This window comes from Rhinopithecus roxellana, chromosome 1 (assembly GCF_007565055.1).
Source record: "Rhinopithecus roxellana isolate Shanxi Qingling chromosome 1, ASM756505v1, whole genome shotgun sequence".
Lineage (NCBI taxonomy): Eukaryota > Metazoa > Chordata > Mammalia > Primates > Cercopithecidae > Rhinopithecus > Rhinopithecus roxellana.
Window position 1 is genome coordinate 70,418,401 of NC_044549.1, and position 16,199 is coordinate 70,434,599.

The 16,199-nt window shown below is 45.1% G+C and overlaps 1 protein-coding gene across 4 annotated transcripts in view; it reads left to right on the forward strand.

Moving 5' to 3' along the window:
* Positions 1-16,199, forward strand: part of ITPR1 (inositol 1,4,5-trisphosphate receptor type 1) — a 353,524-nt gene that overhangs the window by 275,406 nt on the left and 61,919 nt on the right. For all 4 annotated transcript variants that reach the window (XM_010365717.2, XM_030921814.1, XM_030921842.1 and 1 more), the window contains 5 exons: positions 6,044-6,244; positions 8,070-8,180; positions 10,343-10,438; positions 13,428-13,550; positions 14,625-14,729. In XM_010365717.2, the coding sequence (XP_010364019.1) occupies positions 6,044-6,244; positions 8,070-8,180; positions 10,343-10,438; positions 13,428-13,550; positions 14,625-14,729 (636 nt within the window). The remainder of the gene's footprint in view (positions 1-6,043; positions 6,245-8,069; positions 8,181-10,342; positions 10,439-13,427; positions 13,551-14,624; positions 14,730-16,199) is intronic.

Below are 16,199 nucleotides of genomic sequence, written 5' to 3' on the forward strand. Positions count from 1 at the left end.
CTGTCGCCCAGGCTGGAGTACAGTGGCATGATCTTGGCTTGCTCCAACCTCCACCTCTTGGGTTCAAGCAATTCTCCTGCCTCAGCTTCCTGAGTAGCTGGAATTACAGGAGTGCACCACCATGCCCGGCTAATTTTTGTATTTTTAGTAGAGTCGGAGTTTCATCATGTTGGCCAGGCTGGTCTCAGACTCCTGATCTCAAGTGATCCCCCCACCTTGGCCTCTCAAAGTGCTGGGATTACAGGCGTGAGCCACCAAGCCTGGCCAGATCAGCAAAGTTTCTCTGATGCAAAAGCCTGGGTCAGTGATGCGTCTCCTTGTCTGCCTGCCTGCTGTCTCCACCGAGCCAGAGACCACATCTTGTGCACCAACATAGGTGCCTGCCCCATATGTATTTGTTAAGTGTCTGTATGTGCCTGTTTGTGTGTGTGTCTTGTAGCCTGTCACTGTTAGACATCTAGGTGCTCAGGTAAAAATGGGATGGATGGATGGTTAGATAATGAAATATATTAGATTTCTAAAATTGGATACATAGAAAGTTCTGATTAAATATTTGTTGACTGAATGAAGGAAATGGCTGCCTTTCAGTGTTTTACAGAAAGAGGTGCTCAGAAATCTTTGCTGAACTGATTATTCCAGAAATCCTTTGTTCATTTTGTTGTTGTTTTTGTGTAACCATGGCCAAAGTTCATTAGGCACTTATGATATCCTGGATCTTTAGTGTTGCTTATATGATTATATTTTATAGAGGAGGAAACTGAGGTGCAGAGGACACAGGGAGTGCAGAACTAGGACTTGAACCCAGGCATCTGAACATCTCCTTTATGATGGAATGTTTCTTCCTAAGACACTTCAGTCAGCTATGGTAGTTCTGTGTACTTGGGTTATGAGGGTATGGAAAGGAAATAATGCTAGTCCAGATCTAGCCAGGGGAAGGCACAGCCTTTTAATATTTACCTGGCTGACCTTGTCCCCCAGGTGACTTGATGGCTGTCACACCTTGATTGTGGCTACACAGTTGGTACTGCCACAGTGAATTGCTCTCACTTAAAACTTGCCACAGATTCTATGCCTGGATTAGCTAAGAAATTATATTGTTGATAAGTAAGGCGAACTGTGAAATGGAATTGAGAGAAACTGGCAACGTTAATACCTTCTATAGTTGTTTGAATTTTCAATCGGATTGAAGAGCCTCAACTTTGAAAAAGCATCTGAGATCTGAGGTCATCACCTGGCCAGATCTGACTCATGTTGGAAGGTGAAGGAATTTCACACAAACCCCACTGTCAGCCAGGCTGGACCCACAGTACCATGTGGCTTGCATGCTAGTGGGGGCCCCTCCAGATGAGGTTGGGTTCTTTCTTTTCTTTGGTGCCTGGCCCATTTCAGCCGGTGGTGCTCCCTGCTTGATCCCTGTTGCCATCTGAGTGTGGGATCTCAGCCGTCAGTTTCCTTAGTTTTCTTGTCAGTTGCTCAGACTTTCCTCTTTTGGGCTTTAGAACACCTCAGCCCTAGATTTTCTTGCCAGGACTGTGCAGTCCAGTTGGGTGAAGCAAAGCACTTATGCCTCAAAGGCTCAGGGCCTGGTTACCATCTCACTGGCTGATAACCTCTATCTGAAGGCCACTGTTTCCCTGACATTGTCCACCCTCCACCTTCCATAACCCTACCACTAGTAACAGGGTTCAGGCAAAGGGGGAGTGAGTGACCCACAGAGGACTAAGCCTGAGCAGCTCAGCTTGGCACCTCTGTGGATGGGAGTGGGGGCACCCTGATGCTGGGGCCTGTTTCTGGGTAGAGCATGGTGATCAGTGCCCCTGTACTATTCCCCTGTGCAGGTGTCATTGGTCTCTGCCAGCCTTGGGGTCCACAGGGGAAGTAGGTTGAGATGATGCCCAGGCATGTGTGTGTCATTTAATCAATATCAGTGAATCCCTGCTCTGTGCCCAGCATCCATGGTGACAGGACCTCACCCCTGCCTTCACAGAGCTGAGTCTAGGGTAGCAGCCACTCGAACTGAATGGAATCAGCCACTCCTTAGAGGAGAGGAACCAACCCAATGCAGGTCCTACAAGGCCTCTTAGAGGAGCTGGCATCTGCTGAGTTCTGAGTTTATGAAACCCAAGACTGCCTGGAGTAGAATCCCTCCATGAGTGTCAGAGGGGCAGTGCTAAGGTGCTTGTTCCCAAGCTTAGCTCTGGTGGCACGGGCTTGTTCCGCCTTCCCTCTCTCCCTGACCTTCCCTCCCTCACCCATACACCCACTTCCTTCCACTGTGGAAGCAGAGTAAGGCTTTAATTGCACAGGTTCATCATTTCTTGTTTGGAAGTCTTCAGAATTTTAGTTTTAGCTCAGCTTTTTGCAGAATTCTGCTTTGAATCAATGCCCTGGGAACCCCATGGACAGAAGCACCTTTTAATGAAGTCCTTCCAAAACTCGTTTCTCAGTGCCTTGCTCTGTGGGAAATAGTGCTGTGGGGTGTTGGGGTGTATAGTATATTTTAACATATTTTAACGTAAAAAAAAGACCTAGCAACATAATGTTTGAAGGTATCATAAAGATTATCCAGTTCAGTGCTTTTAAACTTTTTGGTGGGCGGGGGGGGGCGCACAGGATCCTTTGTTTGAATATCTTATGCAGAAATACACTAAATACTGCAGAGGAGAGCAAAGCTGCTCTGTTAAGAGTGGAAACTAGAGTGCTCCCTCACCTACGAGACCCTTGGGATGGCGGGGAGGAATTGCAGGGAGCCCCCAGGGTTCTGCGGGGCCCAGTTAGAAGCCCGTGATCTGGACCAGTGGTTCACAAGGATGGAGGTTGGAATCATCCTTAAAAACTTCTGCAAAATCAGACTCTCTCAGGTAGTGACTTGCTGCAATACAATTATTGTATGTAGAAATCCACTTCTCCAAAGAATAGTTTTAAGCAGGACTCAGCCACTCTGAGTGCCATTCTGTGGCAGTATCCCAGAACAGGGGTGGGTCACTGTGTCTGGGATTCCTCTTGGATCGGACAGAAGGAGAAGGCATTCTCATAAGGAGAGCGTGTTCGGCTTCCTGGTGTAAAGCAGCACAGAGTCAGCGCAGACGGAGAAGGAATCCGGCCTTTTGCAGCAGCACCCTCTGGGCTCCTGCCCGGAGTCACTTGTCATATTTATAACCTTAACTTTCCTGTTGGTAAATGTTCAGAAGAGATAAAGTCACCAAGTCTCACTTTGCCAAACAGGCAGTTGCTGCCTTAAGCAAGCCTTGTTTACAGTGGTCAGAAATGTGATGGGAAAAACCGCTCTTCAGCCAGTTGGCATGTATTTGGGGGCCCTCCCCTGAGAAGCTGGCTTTGCTCTTCCCCCTGGGGCAATGAAGGTCCTGCTCTCTTTCCATCAAAGTCTGTCTAAGCACAGACTTGACGTCTTTCATTTCCTTAACCCACCCATCTCAACTTGGTCCCAGGCCCTCCAAGGAAGACTGCAAAAAGGGCAGGATTTCTCTAGCCTGGACAAGGCAGGGTGGTACATGTTGAAGGGGAGTTCTCTTCTCTGAGAAGGAGTTCCCTGTGCCTCATAGTGAGTGGCGTGCCTCTGTTTATGGAGAGGGCCAGAGGAAATGGATCTGAGTCTGGGACAGATTCAGTCCAGACACTCTGAAAGCCATGAAAGATGGGAGAGGCTTTCAGGAATGGGCAGCCATTGTCTTCATGGGGAGTTTGAAACACGTGGGCCCAGCTAGCCTGGAAGAGGACTTCCCAGTCCTCTTCCCTCCATTCATTTCATTTAGTTCAGATTATTTCAACCAGTGTTTGCAAAGCACGTGGTAGGTGCCAGTCCCTGTGCCAGCTGCTGGGCACCCAGCGCTGTCAACGTGGTCCTTGGTGAGTTGATTGGCCCCTCTGTACACATATCACGGGGTGAGGAGGGCTGGAAGAGGCGACGCGCAGTGCTCCCATCTCACTGGAGCAGGTCTCAGGGGTCGGAGGAGCTTCCTAGAAGTGACTTTAGACCACATCCTGAAGGAAGAGGAGTCATTCAGGGTGGAGACCCTGAGGGCAACAGGCAGAGGGCATTGCCTGGTAGGAGCCCAGAGGCCAGGCAGAGAATGAAGAGTGCTTGAAGTGTGTTGTAAATACTGGTTGAAAGAATCTGAATAAAATGAAATGAATTCATAGGAGTGGTAACAGAAGTTTGAGAGACAGATGTTATAAGGTATAAGACTTGCCTCTCAGATGTTATAAGAGTTGCCTCTCTTTCATCCATAGAGACTTGGTTGTTGGTTTAGACTGTATCCTTAAGTCCTTTTTCTATATATTCTAATGGGAACATTTGTTACGTATTAATCTATATGCCTTTTTAAATTCATTGGGAGCAGTAACAGAAATTTGAGAGGCAGATGGGCTAGGAGAGCCTTGCGGTGAATTTCCGCCATGGACAGCCAGGCCCTCTCCAGAGTTGTCCCAAACACTCCTCCTGTGCCCCTGCACAGAGTGGGGCTGAGCCAAGCCCTCACACAGGTAGTATCTTCCCTGAGGAGCTGGAGCAAGGCAGAAATGGCTATGAAATCCTCCTCTGGTTTCCCTTAGAGAAACAGTTGAGTTGACTGAGAAACACACAGTCCCAAATCATCTATTCTCCCTCCACCTCCCACCTGGACCTGAACTTGTTATGAAGCAAAAGGGATTTGGGTTAAGTTGTAGTGGGGAGAAAGGAGGCGGTTAGTTTGGTGATGAGTCAAGCATTGAACTTGGTTACCAGCTCTTAACCTGTGCATTTACAAATGTTTTAATTACACAAGGAATGTGTGGATATATTCTTTTTATAAAGATGAAATGAATATAAGTATTTAGTTACAAGAGTTGCCTCTCTTTCATCCATAGAGAATTGGTTATTGGTTTAGACTGTATCCTTTAGTCCTTTTCTATATATTGAAATGGGAACATTTGTTAGATATTAATCTATATGCCTTTTTGAAAAAACTTGACAGTGTATCCTAGAGATCTTTCCATATTGGCACATATGGATCTACTCAGTGTTTCTAATTTATAATATTAAATGATATAGATACACTGTAATTTATTTACTCCTCAATTGGTGCGCAATTAGGTTGTTTCCAGTTCTTCACTGTCACAAACAGTACTATAATGAACATCCAATACAGACTTGGTGAGTAGAAGTGAATACTTCATAGAAGTGGAAATTATTGGGTCAAAGATCATGTCCATTTTATCTTTTCGTATTGCCCATTTTTTACAGTAACCATGTCGCTTTGGTAACTGAGAAAGAGAACATACATAATTAATTTTTGCTTCTTTTTAAGAACAGATTACTGGAGCCTCTGAAAAATATCTCCTCATTAAAATACTCTATTTCTCAAGTTGGGCAAATGTGGCTTTTTAAATTTTGTTGAGGAAGTGTCTTGCTCCTATCTGTGCCTCTTGTTTACATTTGGAACTCACCTGGAGAATACCTTCTCAGGCACGTGCACATAAGCACACACACATTTACTCACACTCACTCCTTCCCTTAATCATAGAAATGGTCAAACAAGTAATGTAGGCTCCCTCCACATGGCACTCGGAGTAAGCCAGCTGATCATATCCCCATTTTATGGTGAACCGTCCCCAGCGCTGGGCTCCAGGCATTCAGCACTCAGACCACACCATCATCTTTAAACAAAACCACTGCCCTTGGAAATGTCAGATGCCTCTGAACTTAACACCTGATGGAAGTTGGGGTGGGCAGGAGTGAGGAAGGGGTAAGAATTAAATGGAGAAATGAGGACTCAAAAAGATGATAGGAGTCAACTGCACTGCATTACATATACTGACACCTTGGAGAGCAGGTTGCGTTGTTGAAGGCCATTGCCGTACACCAAGTCCATGGGCTTATCATAGTGGTGGTGGGGGGGGGTACACTGACTCTTCCATGCTCTCCCACGTGGCATCTCTCTGTATAATTACCAACCTATGAGAGGCTATCAAAATGGCAGGATGAATAACGTTTCCCTCTTTTCTCTGCCTTTGCTCCCCTAACCTGGGGACTACTCAATTGCAGAACTTCCTCCGTTGCCAAAATAACAAGACCAACTACAATTTGGTATGTGAGACGCTGCAGTTTCTGGACTGTATTTGTGGAAGCACAACTGGAGGCCTTGGTCTTCTGGGCTTGTATATAAATGAAAAGAACGTAGCACTTATCAACCAAACCCTGGAAAGTCTGACCGAATACTGTCAAGGACCTTGCCATGAGAACCAGGTAATTAAATTTCTGTTTTGGGATGGGGAAAAAAAGTGTCCTATTTTAAAAATGTTGACAGAAACTAGTTCAGACATCACGAAGCCTGTGCCTGTTGGCCTAGGGAGTCAGTAGGACAGGAGGCTGTCTTCCAGCAGTTGAGAAATAGCCATGGTGTTTCATGATACTTCAGAACCTTCCTAATGAAGGGCATTGGAGGGGCAGTCTGTGGTCTCTTTCCTTGCCTAGGTTTGGCTTCCTTTGATTTGGTTTGAATGTCCAACTATTTAACTTGACTTCTAGGAGTAGGCAATAAAGCAGGAGTTAAATGAGAACCAAAAGACAGTGGTCTATTTTAAATACTAGGAGATTTCAAAGAGTGACTACTCGAAGGGCGTTTAAGCCTAGCTAGAGAGAAGAAAATTACTACACGTGAGACAGCTTGAAAGTAATATAAGGACATTTATAGTTAAGATTTAAACATCATGGACATTCAGGGAAAAGAAAGATGAGATAGTCTTGACTTTGGTCTCTCAAAGAGGTATATTTTGGGAGTACAACCCAGTAACTTCTTGTCTTGAGTAGAGTCATTGCTTATACATGGCATCTTAAGGATTTCGTGAGTTTTTGCATTGTGCCAGGTTGAGTATGATTTTTTTTTTTTTTTTTTTTTTTTGAAGACGGAGTCTCAGTCTGTTGCCCAGGCTGGCTGGAGTGCAGTGGCATGATCTCGGCTTACTGCCTCCCGGGTTCAAGGGATTTTTCTGCCTCAGCCTCCCTAGTAGCTGGCACTACAGGTGCACGCCACCAAGCCTGGCTAATCTTTGTATTTTTTTAGTAGAGATGGGGTTTCACCATATTGGCCAGGCTGGTCTCTAACTTCTGACCTTGTGATCCACCCACCTCGGCTTCCCAAAGTGCTGGGATTACAGGCTTGAGCCACCGTGCCCGGCCAAGTATAATTTTTAATCCCAAATTATAGCTTCATCCTGACTGGAGAGGGATGACTGAGCTTTCAAATGGTCAGTGCTAAACCCAGCAGCCAGGGAAGGTTGCTTGTGTGACTTGGGGAGCCAGGCCCTTCATTCAGAGGAGAACGGTTTATGAGAGACAACTCATTGTCTATTAAAAACCTGGTCTCAGTTGTCTGTGAATGTGAGAATAGCATTTTGTGAGATGCACTTTCCTCTCCCGGTTCCCTCATGAAGCAGATGGTGTAGTCCTAGTTAAAATGAAAAGGAACAAAAAAATACAACAGGCTTGGAGAAAGGCTTTATTTGACATCTAAGTGAATTTCCTTATTACCTCAAGTTTGCTTCTCTGCCAAATAGAGGCCTGTTGAAAGGAACAGATCAGCGTGGATTGTGCTGCAAACAGAGATGTTACCTGGGGGCAGATGATTAATTTTGATATTGTGTGCCTTAAACAGGAAACTTGCTTTCCAAGCTTAAGCCTTAAGCTAAAGTACAAAATACGAAAAGAGTGATTTAGAGAGAATGGAACACACCTTGAAAGGGGAAAAAGGGTTCAGAACCCAGAATCAGTCATACACCGTATTTTCCTTTAAGAACAAAAGCCAACTGTGCTGCATGGTTTGGATTAGACACGAGCAATTTATCAGTTACAGTGCATGGGGACTTTCCTACTGTTTACTGTTAATTCTGAAACTAGAGATTTTCATCTGTCTTTATTCTTACCACTTTCTCACGGAAAATTTGCAGCTCTCCCCTAGAGACATTACTGGGAGTGGTAAGCATTGTGTTGAAATAGCAGTTCAGCCTGTTGGCCTTTGACGTCTGATTTATGACCAGCATTTGTGTAAATGTCTGTGTGTGTCTTTGCTCAGAACTGCATAGCCACTCATGAATCCAATGGCATTGACATCATCACAGCCCTGATCCTCAATGATATCAATCCTTTGGGAAAGAAGAGGATGGACCTTGTGTTAGAACTGAAGGCAAGTAGGAACTAAAAGCAAAAGACAGTCATTTGTAAACAGTCGCTTTTGTGTTTTGCCTTGGCACATGTACATGGTCAGTCATGAGACTAAATATTAAAGATAGTTCTTTAAACTGAATGAATGACCCAAGTTGCTAGTGCTGACTATGATGCAGAACTTCACCCTTTCTCTTCCACATAAGGGTCTCATGAGGGGATAGGAGCTTCTGAACTGTTAGGTCACATGGAATGAAGATTCCTTGCTCAAAGCTGAGAAATCAATTCCAACAGCATCGAGTACTAAACGCTTTGGTTCTGAAAGTCACAAACAGAGAAACAATGGAAACGCCATTCCCTCTATGGTTTCTGATTTTTCCCCATTTGAGGGAAAAGGGTCAGTTGAAGAATAGTACAACTAAGCCTGTGTAGGACCAAAACACACACACACACACACACACACACAAAACATGTATTTTTATTTAATCAAGGAAATACCTTTTTCTTCTCTGTCACTGATTTAGCAGAAGGATGGTTATTAATGTTGGTTTAAAATAAGGAAAATTACACAAACCAAAAATGTGCCTGCAGGCCTCTGCTGAGTTTCTCTGAATTGTGTACAAATGCGGGACTGCAGGTGACTGATGTGGAAGCCCCACTGACGTTTGGACTCCCTGTTATTCAAACAGCTTAACGGAGTGAAAATCGTGACTTCTAGGTACTAAACCTGCAGCATTTCCAAGCTGGCCTTTTGGATATTTGAGAAATTGATATACCATTCCTGATGTTGACTTCTAAAGTATCCCCAGAAAACCCTCGCTTCTATGTAGGGATTCCAAAGATTCTCAGAGAATCCCATGATTCAGTTTTAACAATTGAACTTGTAGGCATCAGGTTTCTAAAGTATATTTCAAAACATGTTAGCCTTTCTGGACACATTTCCTTTTTAACTGTTCCCATGTCAGGGCATGTTGAGATTTGTCCTCTGTGTGCCATCCCCAGCAGCGAGCACTTCATCATTATCATGAAAGAGCCTAGAACTACAGGGTTTTGGCTGAAAGGCTGAGCTGTATTCATTGCATGAAGGATGTCATAGGAAAGGTCATTAGGAAAGATGGGAACACAGAAACCTGTGGGAATGGCATTTATTTTTTCTTTACTATTTAGAACTGAGAGTCCACACTAACAGTCGATTTGGGTGTGTGGTTTAAATGGACTTTTTTCTGTTATTTTTAAATCCTTTTGACAAATTGTGTTTTAGAATTAATTTTAACACATTCAAGCTCATACCTGGCTACCATTTCTCAGAAAGTCCAAAATAAACAGAAGTCCATATGTTCCTGGTCAGCATTTTAGTGACTTTTTCAACGAATTCAGTGATCTATGGATGATTATAGAAATTGGTGCCCTGTGATAGCATAATATCCTAACTCAACTGCTGTGACCTAAGCTAGGGGAAGAAATAAGACTGCTCACACTGTCCAAAACCAAAACAAACAAAACAAAAAAACAACTCTCAAGTCCTGTACATAAAGAAGCATACAAATTATCATTGACCCAGGGCCTAAAATGAAGTCAGGCCAGGAAGTACAGAATGTGAGGTGCGAACATGGGTGTTTTTCAACGTAATGGGAAATTATGGCTTGGCCTGCATATATTGTTCCTTTGGGTCACATTTGTTAACTAGTGTCAGATGTACTCATTATATTAGGGGTTATGAGAGCTAATAGAAATATTTTAAGACAGGGACGAATTACCTTTATTACCTGTCTTCTCTGGCCTGCAAGGCCCTGCCCTGAAGGCAGCATGGATCTATGTAGCAGCAGCCTCTTCCTGACCACTGTCACCATGAGGGTGACAGTGTATCCATAAGCACCCATGTGTAAATTCCCAATTTCTTCTGGGACTTGTACCAGCTGACATTAGGGCATAACACACGTGCCCTAACAAATTATGTGCCTCTTTGTCCCAAGTCAGATTCTACACATGTATCTGGGGTCTGAAGGGGGACATTCTCTGCCTGGTGCAGATGGTTTTTGATGTACCTGACCCCGAGCTTCCTCATGGGGTGAAATGTTCGTCTGTTTAGCCAGGATGCCTCACATGTGTCAGTTGGCACCTGCATTCAGGCCGGGCCCCCAAGCAGCCCCTCTACATTTCCTGTCCCTTTGTTTCTCCAATTAGAACAATGCCTCGAAGTTACTCCTGGCCATCATGGAAAGCAGGCACGACAGTGAAAACGCAGAGAGGATACTTTATAACATGAGGCCGAAGGAACTGGTGAGTTGGGTGAGGGATCTGATGGTAGCACCAAGGAGCATTGCAGCGATATGTGGGACAGAGCAGAGAATCTGCTTCCTGGAGCTTTCTTGAAGGTTCCCAAAGTCAGAAGTATAAAGGGAACATTTAATTCAGGCCTCTGACTGAGAGAGAAGTGAAATATTTTGGTTGGTGCAAAAGTAATCGCGGTTTTTGCCATCACTTTCAATGGCAAAAGTAATCATGGTTTTGCCATTGAAAGTGATGGCAAAAACCACGACTACTTTTGTACCAACCTATATGACATTGAATACGTGCTATTTTACCTTCTCCCTTTGGCACAAACCACATGGAGAAGCCTCCCTCCCTGTTTTGCCCTCATGGGGGACAGTGTAGTTACGGAACCCAGCAGACCTGAGTTCAAGTCCATAGCTCTGCCTGTTGTGCTGTGTTACCTTAGGCACCTGCTTGGACCTCTCTCAGCTGCACTTTCCTGATCCACAAAAGGACAATAATAATAAGAATACCTAGTCCAGAGGGTTGCTTTGAAGACTAGGTGAGAAGATTCATGTCAAGCCCTAGCACAGTGCCTAGCACCTGATACGCCCTTAGTGAACAGAAGTTCCTTTTCCTCTCTTTCCTCGTTTGCTGCTGGTATTTGAGCCATATCTTTGTCCAGTGCTGAAGAATTCATGTCTCTTCTTGGTGCCAAGAGTCTGAGCTACAGAAGGTGTTTTTTGGTTGCTGACGTTTGGGTTTTTTGTTTGTTTCTTTTAAAGAAAACATGATCTGGTTTATTTTTGAGGGGTGATAGTCACAATTGGCTGTGACTTGCAGGTTGAGAGAGTGTTGCAGGCTGTGAGATGAGCAGCTTTCAGAGTCAGTGACATGAGTTGAGGGCAGAGCTCTCTATTTGGACTTTTTTTCGCGCAAATAAACTGTAACTGACAGACTTAAATGAGGGCACCAAAACATTTCTGCCTCCTGGTGACCTGAATGTGCACTTGGGGGCCAGGCAAAAGTCCCTTTATGTGCACTTTTAAATAAAGTTAAGAGCAGCCCAGTTCTTTGATCTCTGAGGTCAGGGAGTAAGTTCTCAGCCCGAGATGGAAGGCCTCTCTGAGTTTACATAACAAGCTTACGTAACTCGGGGTCACTGGGGAGGCAAGGCTTGTCATTCTTGAGCAGGGATGGAATGACTATGCAGGGATCCCATTCAACTTCCCAGGAATCAAGAACATGCCCCAGCTCTCTGACCTATCTCAGGTGGGGAAAATGTCAACACCCAGTGCGGTGGCTGGCACCGGCTCTTGGGCAGCCCCCTGGTGGTTGGAGAACATCATTCTGGCTCATAGGAAGAATCAGGCTTCCTGGAACAAACACTGTTCTAAGAATCCAAATAGAACATTTGTGTACATGCATGTGTGCATACATACGTGTGTATGCTCCTGGCCTCAAATCGCATGCAACATGTTGTCTGCTCAATTTGGTATTCGAGAGAATTGGCAGGGAAACAAGCTCAGAGAGTGAGGCTCTCTTGTCTCCATCGTTACTTCCAGGGCCTGACTTGGTGTCAGTACTGAAATATGTGGCCTTTGGTATTAGATAATGACTAATAATTCATGGGCATGGCCTTGTGGCAATGGGAGAGGCAGAAATGCCCACTGAATCATCAAAGAAAATTATAATTTTTAGTGCAAATTAGAGGTTGAAGGTTCTTTCTTCTTCTTTAAATGATTCAATCATGAATGATGTGCTCATTGGATAAATGTCAGCCACACCCTACATTGTCCTGGGCGTTGCGGAGGGTCTTAGGGGAAGGATTCAGATATGAGCAGACCCGGTCCTTGCTCTCAAGAAACTGGAGACAGAAACTCGAGGGAACAGACAGGCACAGAAATGCTCTGAGAAATGTGCTCAAACCATGAGACGAGCCAAGTGTGTGGTCGTCTGGGAGCCAAGTCATGCAGCTGTGAAGGGTAATAGGGCCAAGTTCACATCCCAGCTCACTACCTGTGACTTAAAGAATGTTGTTTTATCTCCTTGACTCTGTTTCCTCATCCACTAAAAAAATAAATAAGGAGACAGGTACAGTGGCTCACCCCTGTAATTGCAGCAGTTTGGGAGGCTGAGGTGGGAGGAACACTGGAGTCCAGGAGTTCAAGACCAGCCTGAGCAACATAGTGAGACCTTGTGTTTACAAAAAAAAAAAAAAAAAAGCATTAGCCAGGCATGGTGGTGGACACCTGTACTTCCAGCTACTTGAGAGGATGAGGCAGGAGGATCACTTGAGCCTGGGAGGTCAAGGCTATAGTGAGTCATGATTGCACCACTGCACTCCTGACAGTAGTGTCAGAGCAAGACCCTGTCTCAAAGAAAGAAGGGGAATCTCTGATACCTTATAAATGTTTGTGACCATTAAATTTTTTTGAAAGAATGTTAAACACTGAGACACAGTCCTTGGCACATAGTAAGTACTCAGTAGGTAATACTAGTTCATGCTGTTATTTTCATTTGGAGTAGGCTGTGGGGGACCCAGAAAATTTGGAAAATGAAAAACTGGTTTCACCAGCTATTCCTCAATGCGAATAGATTTCTTATTAGGTTTTCCTGAAATGTCAAAGGGCTGGGAGTAGGGAGAGTTGGTGGGAGGAAATGTTGAGATAGGAAAAGTATGGCTTCTAGCCTACATTCATATCATATTTATTGTTTCAAGGCACTTGAAAGCCATTGCTCCCTTGTAAAGAAGAAGGGCATTAACCAGCCACAGCATGTCTCTTGGTCTAAGTAGAGTGAATGAGTTTCATTTCTCACGACAGGAGAGGTGAATTGGTGTTGACTGCCTGTGCCAGTGTCATGAAGGATTCTGAGGCTGTATCCAAGCCTGATAGGAGAGAGTGCAGAGCAGCCTTTTCCCTGGGAGGGAGACAGCCAGCGTGCATGCTGTCCATCCAGTCCTGTGTGGGTCTTCCTTGAAACAGGAGTTTTGTTCACTTGGCTCTTCTTGCAGGTGGAAGTGATCAAGAAAGCCTACATGCAAGGTGAAGTGGAATTTGAGGATGGAGAAAACGGTGAGGATGGAGCGGCGTCCCCCAGGAACGTGGGGCACAACATCTACATATTAGCTCATCAGGTATCACCTCTCCTGTGCCTCCTCTGGATGCCGCCTCCCTATAGGTCCAAAATTCCAAGCTGGAGGGTGCCCCTAGTCTTGCTTTTCCTTTATGACTTTAACCTAGGACTGTCTGTACTCATGAGACTACGGCTCACAGGTGCTTGTGGTAACCTGACCCAGTGTGCAGAGTTCCAGGACGTTTCCATTTTTCCACAGTGATAGGGTCATGTAGTTGGAAATTCCCATGTTTCTTAAAAGCATTCACCCCCAAGCAGTGACACTTGGATGGTTTATGACTCTGTCTGGAGACAGTTGAAAGGAGTCTTAGGCTTTTATAAATATTGATGAGCCTGTCTTAACAATCTAAAGAAATAAACTTCAGCTTCCTTGCATATTGCATTTGGAAATCTGTGGGAACTTGTCCTTATGACTTCCTTTTGTTTCCCTTTTTGGGGATACAGCAATCCTTGATGCCCTGGCACCGGAATGCCGTATTTCATAATTCTCTTTCCAAGTGGCTGGGTTTTTGAAGAGCCTTTCTCTTTTTGGATGCTGATGTGCCTTGAGCTTTCGGTGGGTAGGAGCAGGCTGTAATCCTGCTGGGGCCTTGTGTTTCCTGTCCCGTCCACCTCTTTTAAACTCAGGTATGGGAACCAGATACACAACAGTGATGATATTGAGCCCGAGGTTGGTAGGTCCCTGTTACCACCCACTGGTTAAAGAATTTCAAACAGTCTCCTGCACCCTTTCCCTTCCATGACCACGTCTGCCACCGAGAAGGTTTCTGAACATTCTGAATGGAGGCTCCCTAGGCTACACAGAAAGCCCCATCTCCCTCCTGCCTGGCTAATGACATCGGGGGAAAGTGGAACCATGTGTGGTCACAAACTTTCCATGCTTTTCTACCAAGCTCCCAAAATAGCGCCTATGCACAGCACGCCTTGATGGGATGGAGCAAGCCTCGTGGCACCTTTGCCCTTCGGCTTGCTGCTAGTTATTTTGCATTTTTTAATACCCAACATTAAAAAGGAGTTTCTGTGTTCCTGTTGTGAAGAGACACCAACCTCCTGTATCTCTGTCCCTGTATTCTAGTTGGCTCGGCATAACAAAGAACTTCAGAGCATGCTGAAACCTGGTGGCCAAGTGGACGGAGATGAAGCTCTGGAGTTTTATGCCAAGCACACGGCGCAGATAGAGGTAAAAGCTGAGTGAACTCTGGGCACGAGGTTGTGTTGAGGCATTAGTGTGCAATGCCCTGCTCTGGGGCTGGCGTGCATTCATTCATCTGAACAATAGAAATATGAGTGTGTACTGTGAGATACGAGAGTAGGTCCTGGGCTGGGTGCTGGACATCCCATAGCCAAGACAGTCATTATTGCTGTTTGTGGTCCGGTGGGGAAGAGGACACTGAGCAACCTCTCATTCATCACGAATTAATGAGGACAGGTGGGAGGCATCATAAGAAAGTCCAGCAGAGAGACCTGCTGTAGACCATGGTGGTCACAGAGGCCTATCTGAAGGAATGCCATCTAAACCCAGACCCTAAAGAGCAGAGGGATGAAACAGGTAGAGACTAGCAAGAGGAACTTTTCAGACATAGGGAATAACAGCAAGCGAAAGCCCAGAGATGGGAAGATTCTAGGTGATCCGGAGGGGCTAAGCAAGGCTTCAAGGCTCAGGGCCTAGAGTTCAGTGCAGACGGAGATCCGAAGGGAAAGGCAGGCAGCCCTGATCTCACAGGGTCCTGTCAGCCATCCTTATGAGAAGTCTGGGCTGCATCCCCAGAGCAATAGTTTTCCCCAGGAGGGTGCTACAATCAGATCTGTGTTTAAAAAAAAAAAAAAAAAAAGTGTCATGTGGCTGGGCACAGTGGCTCACGCCTATAATCTCAGCACTTTGGGAGGCTGAGGCAGGTAGATCACTTGAGGTCAGGAGTTCGAGACCAGCCTGGCCAACATGGTGAAACCGCTTCTCTACTAAAAATACAAAAAAAAAAAAAAATTAGCTAGGCATGGTGGCACATGCCTGTAATTCCAGCTACTTGGGAGGCTGAGGCACAAGAATGGCTTGAGCCTAGGAGGCGGAGGTTGCAGTGGGCCAAGATCATGCCACTGCACTTCAGCCAGCGCGACAAAGCAAGCTGTCTCAAAAAAAAAAAAAAAAAAAAAAAAAAAAGGTGTCATGATGCATTGTGAGTGTGGAGATGGCCATAATGTGAAAGGGGAGACTCCACCTAATCTAGAGAATGCTGCTGGGCAGCCGTAAGTTAAAAAGAAGACAAGCTGAAGCCACACATGTTGCTGTTATATTGAAAATGTGGCTTAAATTCTTTCAATAAAGCTTTATAATTTTCTCTGGGGGAAAGAAAGAAACAAAAAAACAAAGCCTCTGCAAAGTCATTGGTGTATCTCCATTTTGCAAATGGGGAGCTGTGAAATAAGGCTTATAGAGGCTGTGTCACTTTTTCAGCCACCAGTGGCAGAGCTGGAATTTTCATTCCAATCTGTCTAGTCCCTGAGCCTGTGGGTCCATTTGTACCTGCACTGTCTTTTAGAGTCCAAGAGAACACAGACTTCTCTCTACAGGCTTTGAGCAGTAAAGAATGATGTGCTTTGTTTTGCTAATGAGGAAATGCACAAGTTCAATATCAGTGTTGGCACAAAGATT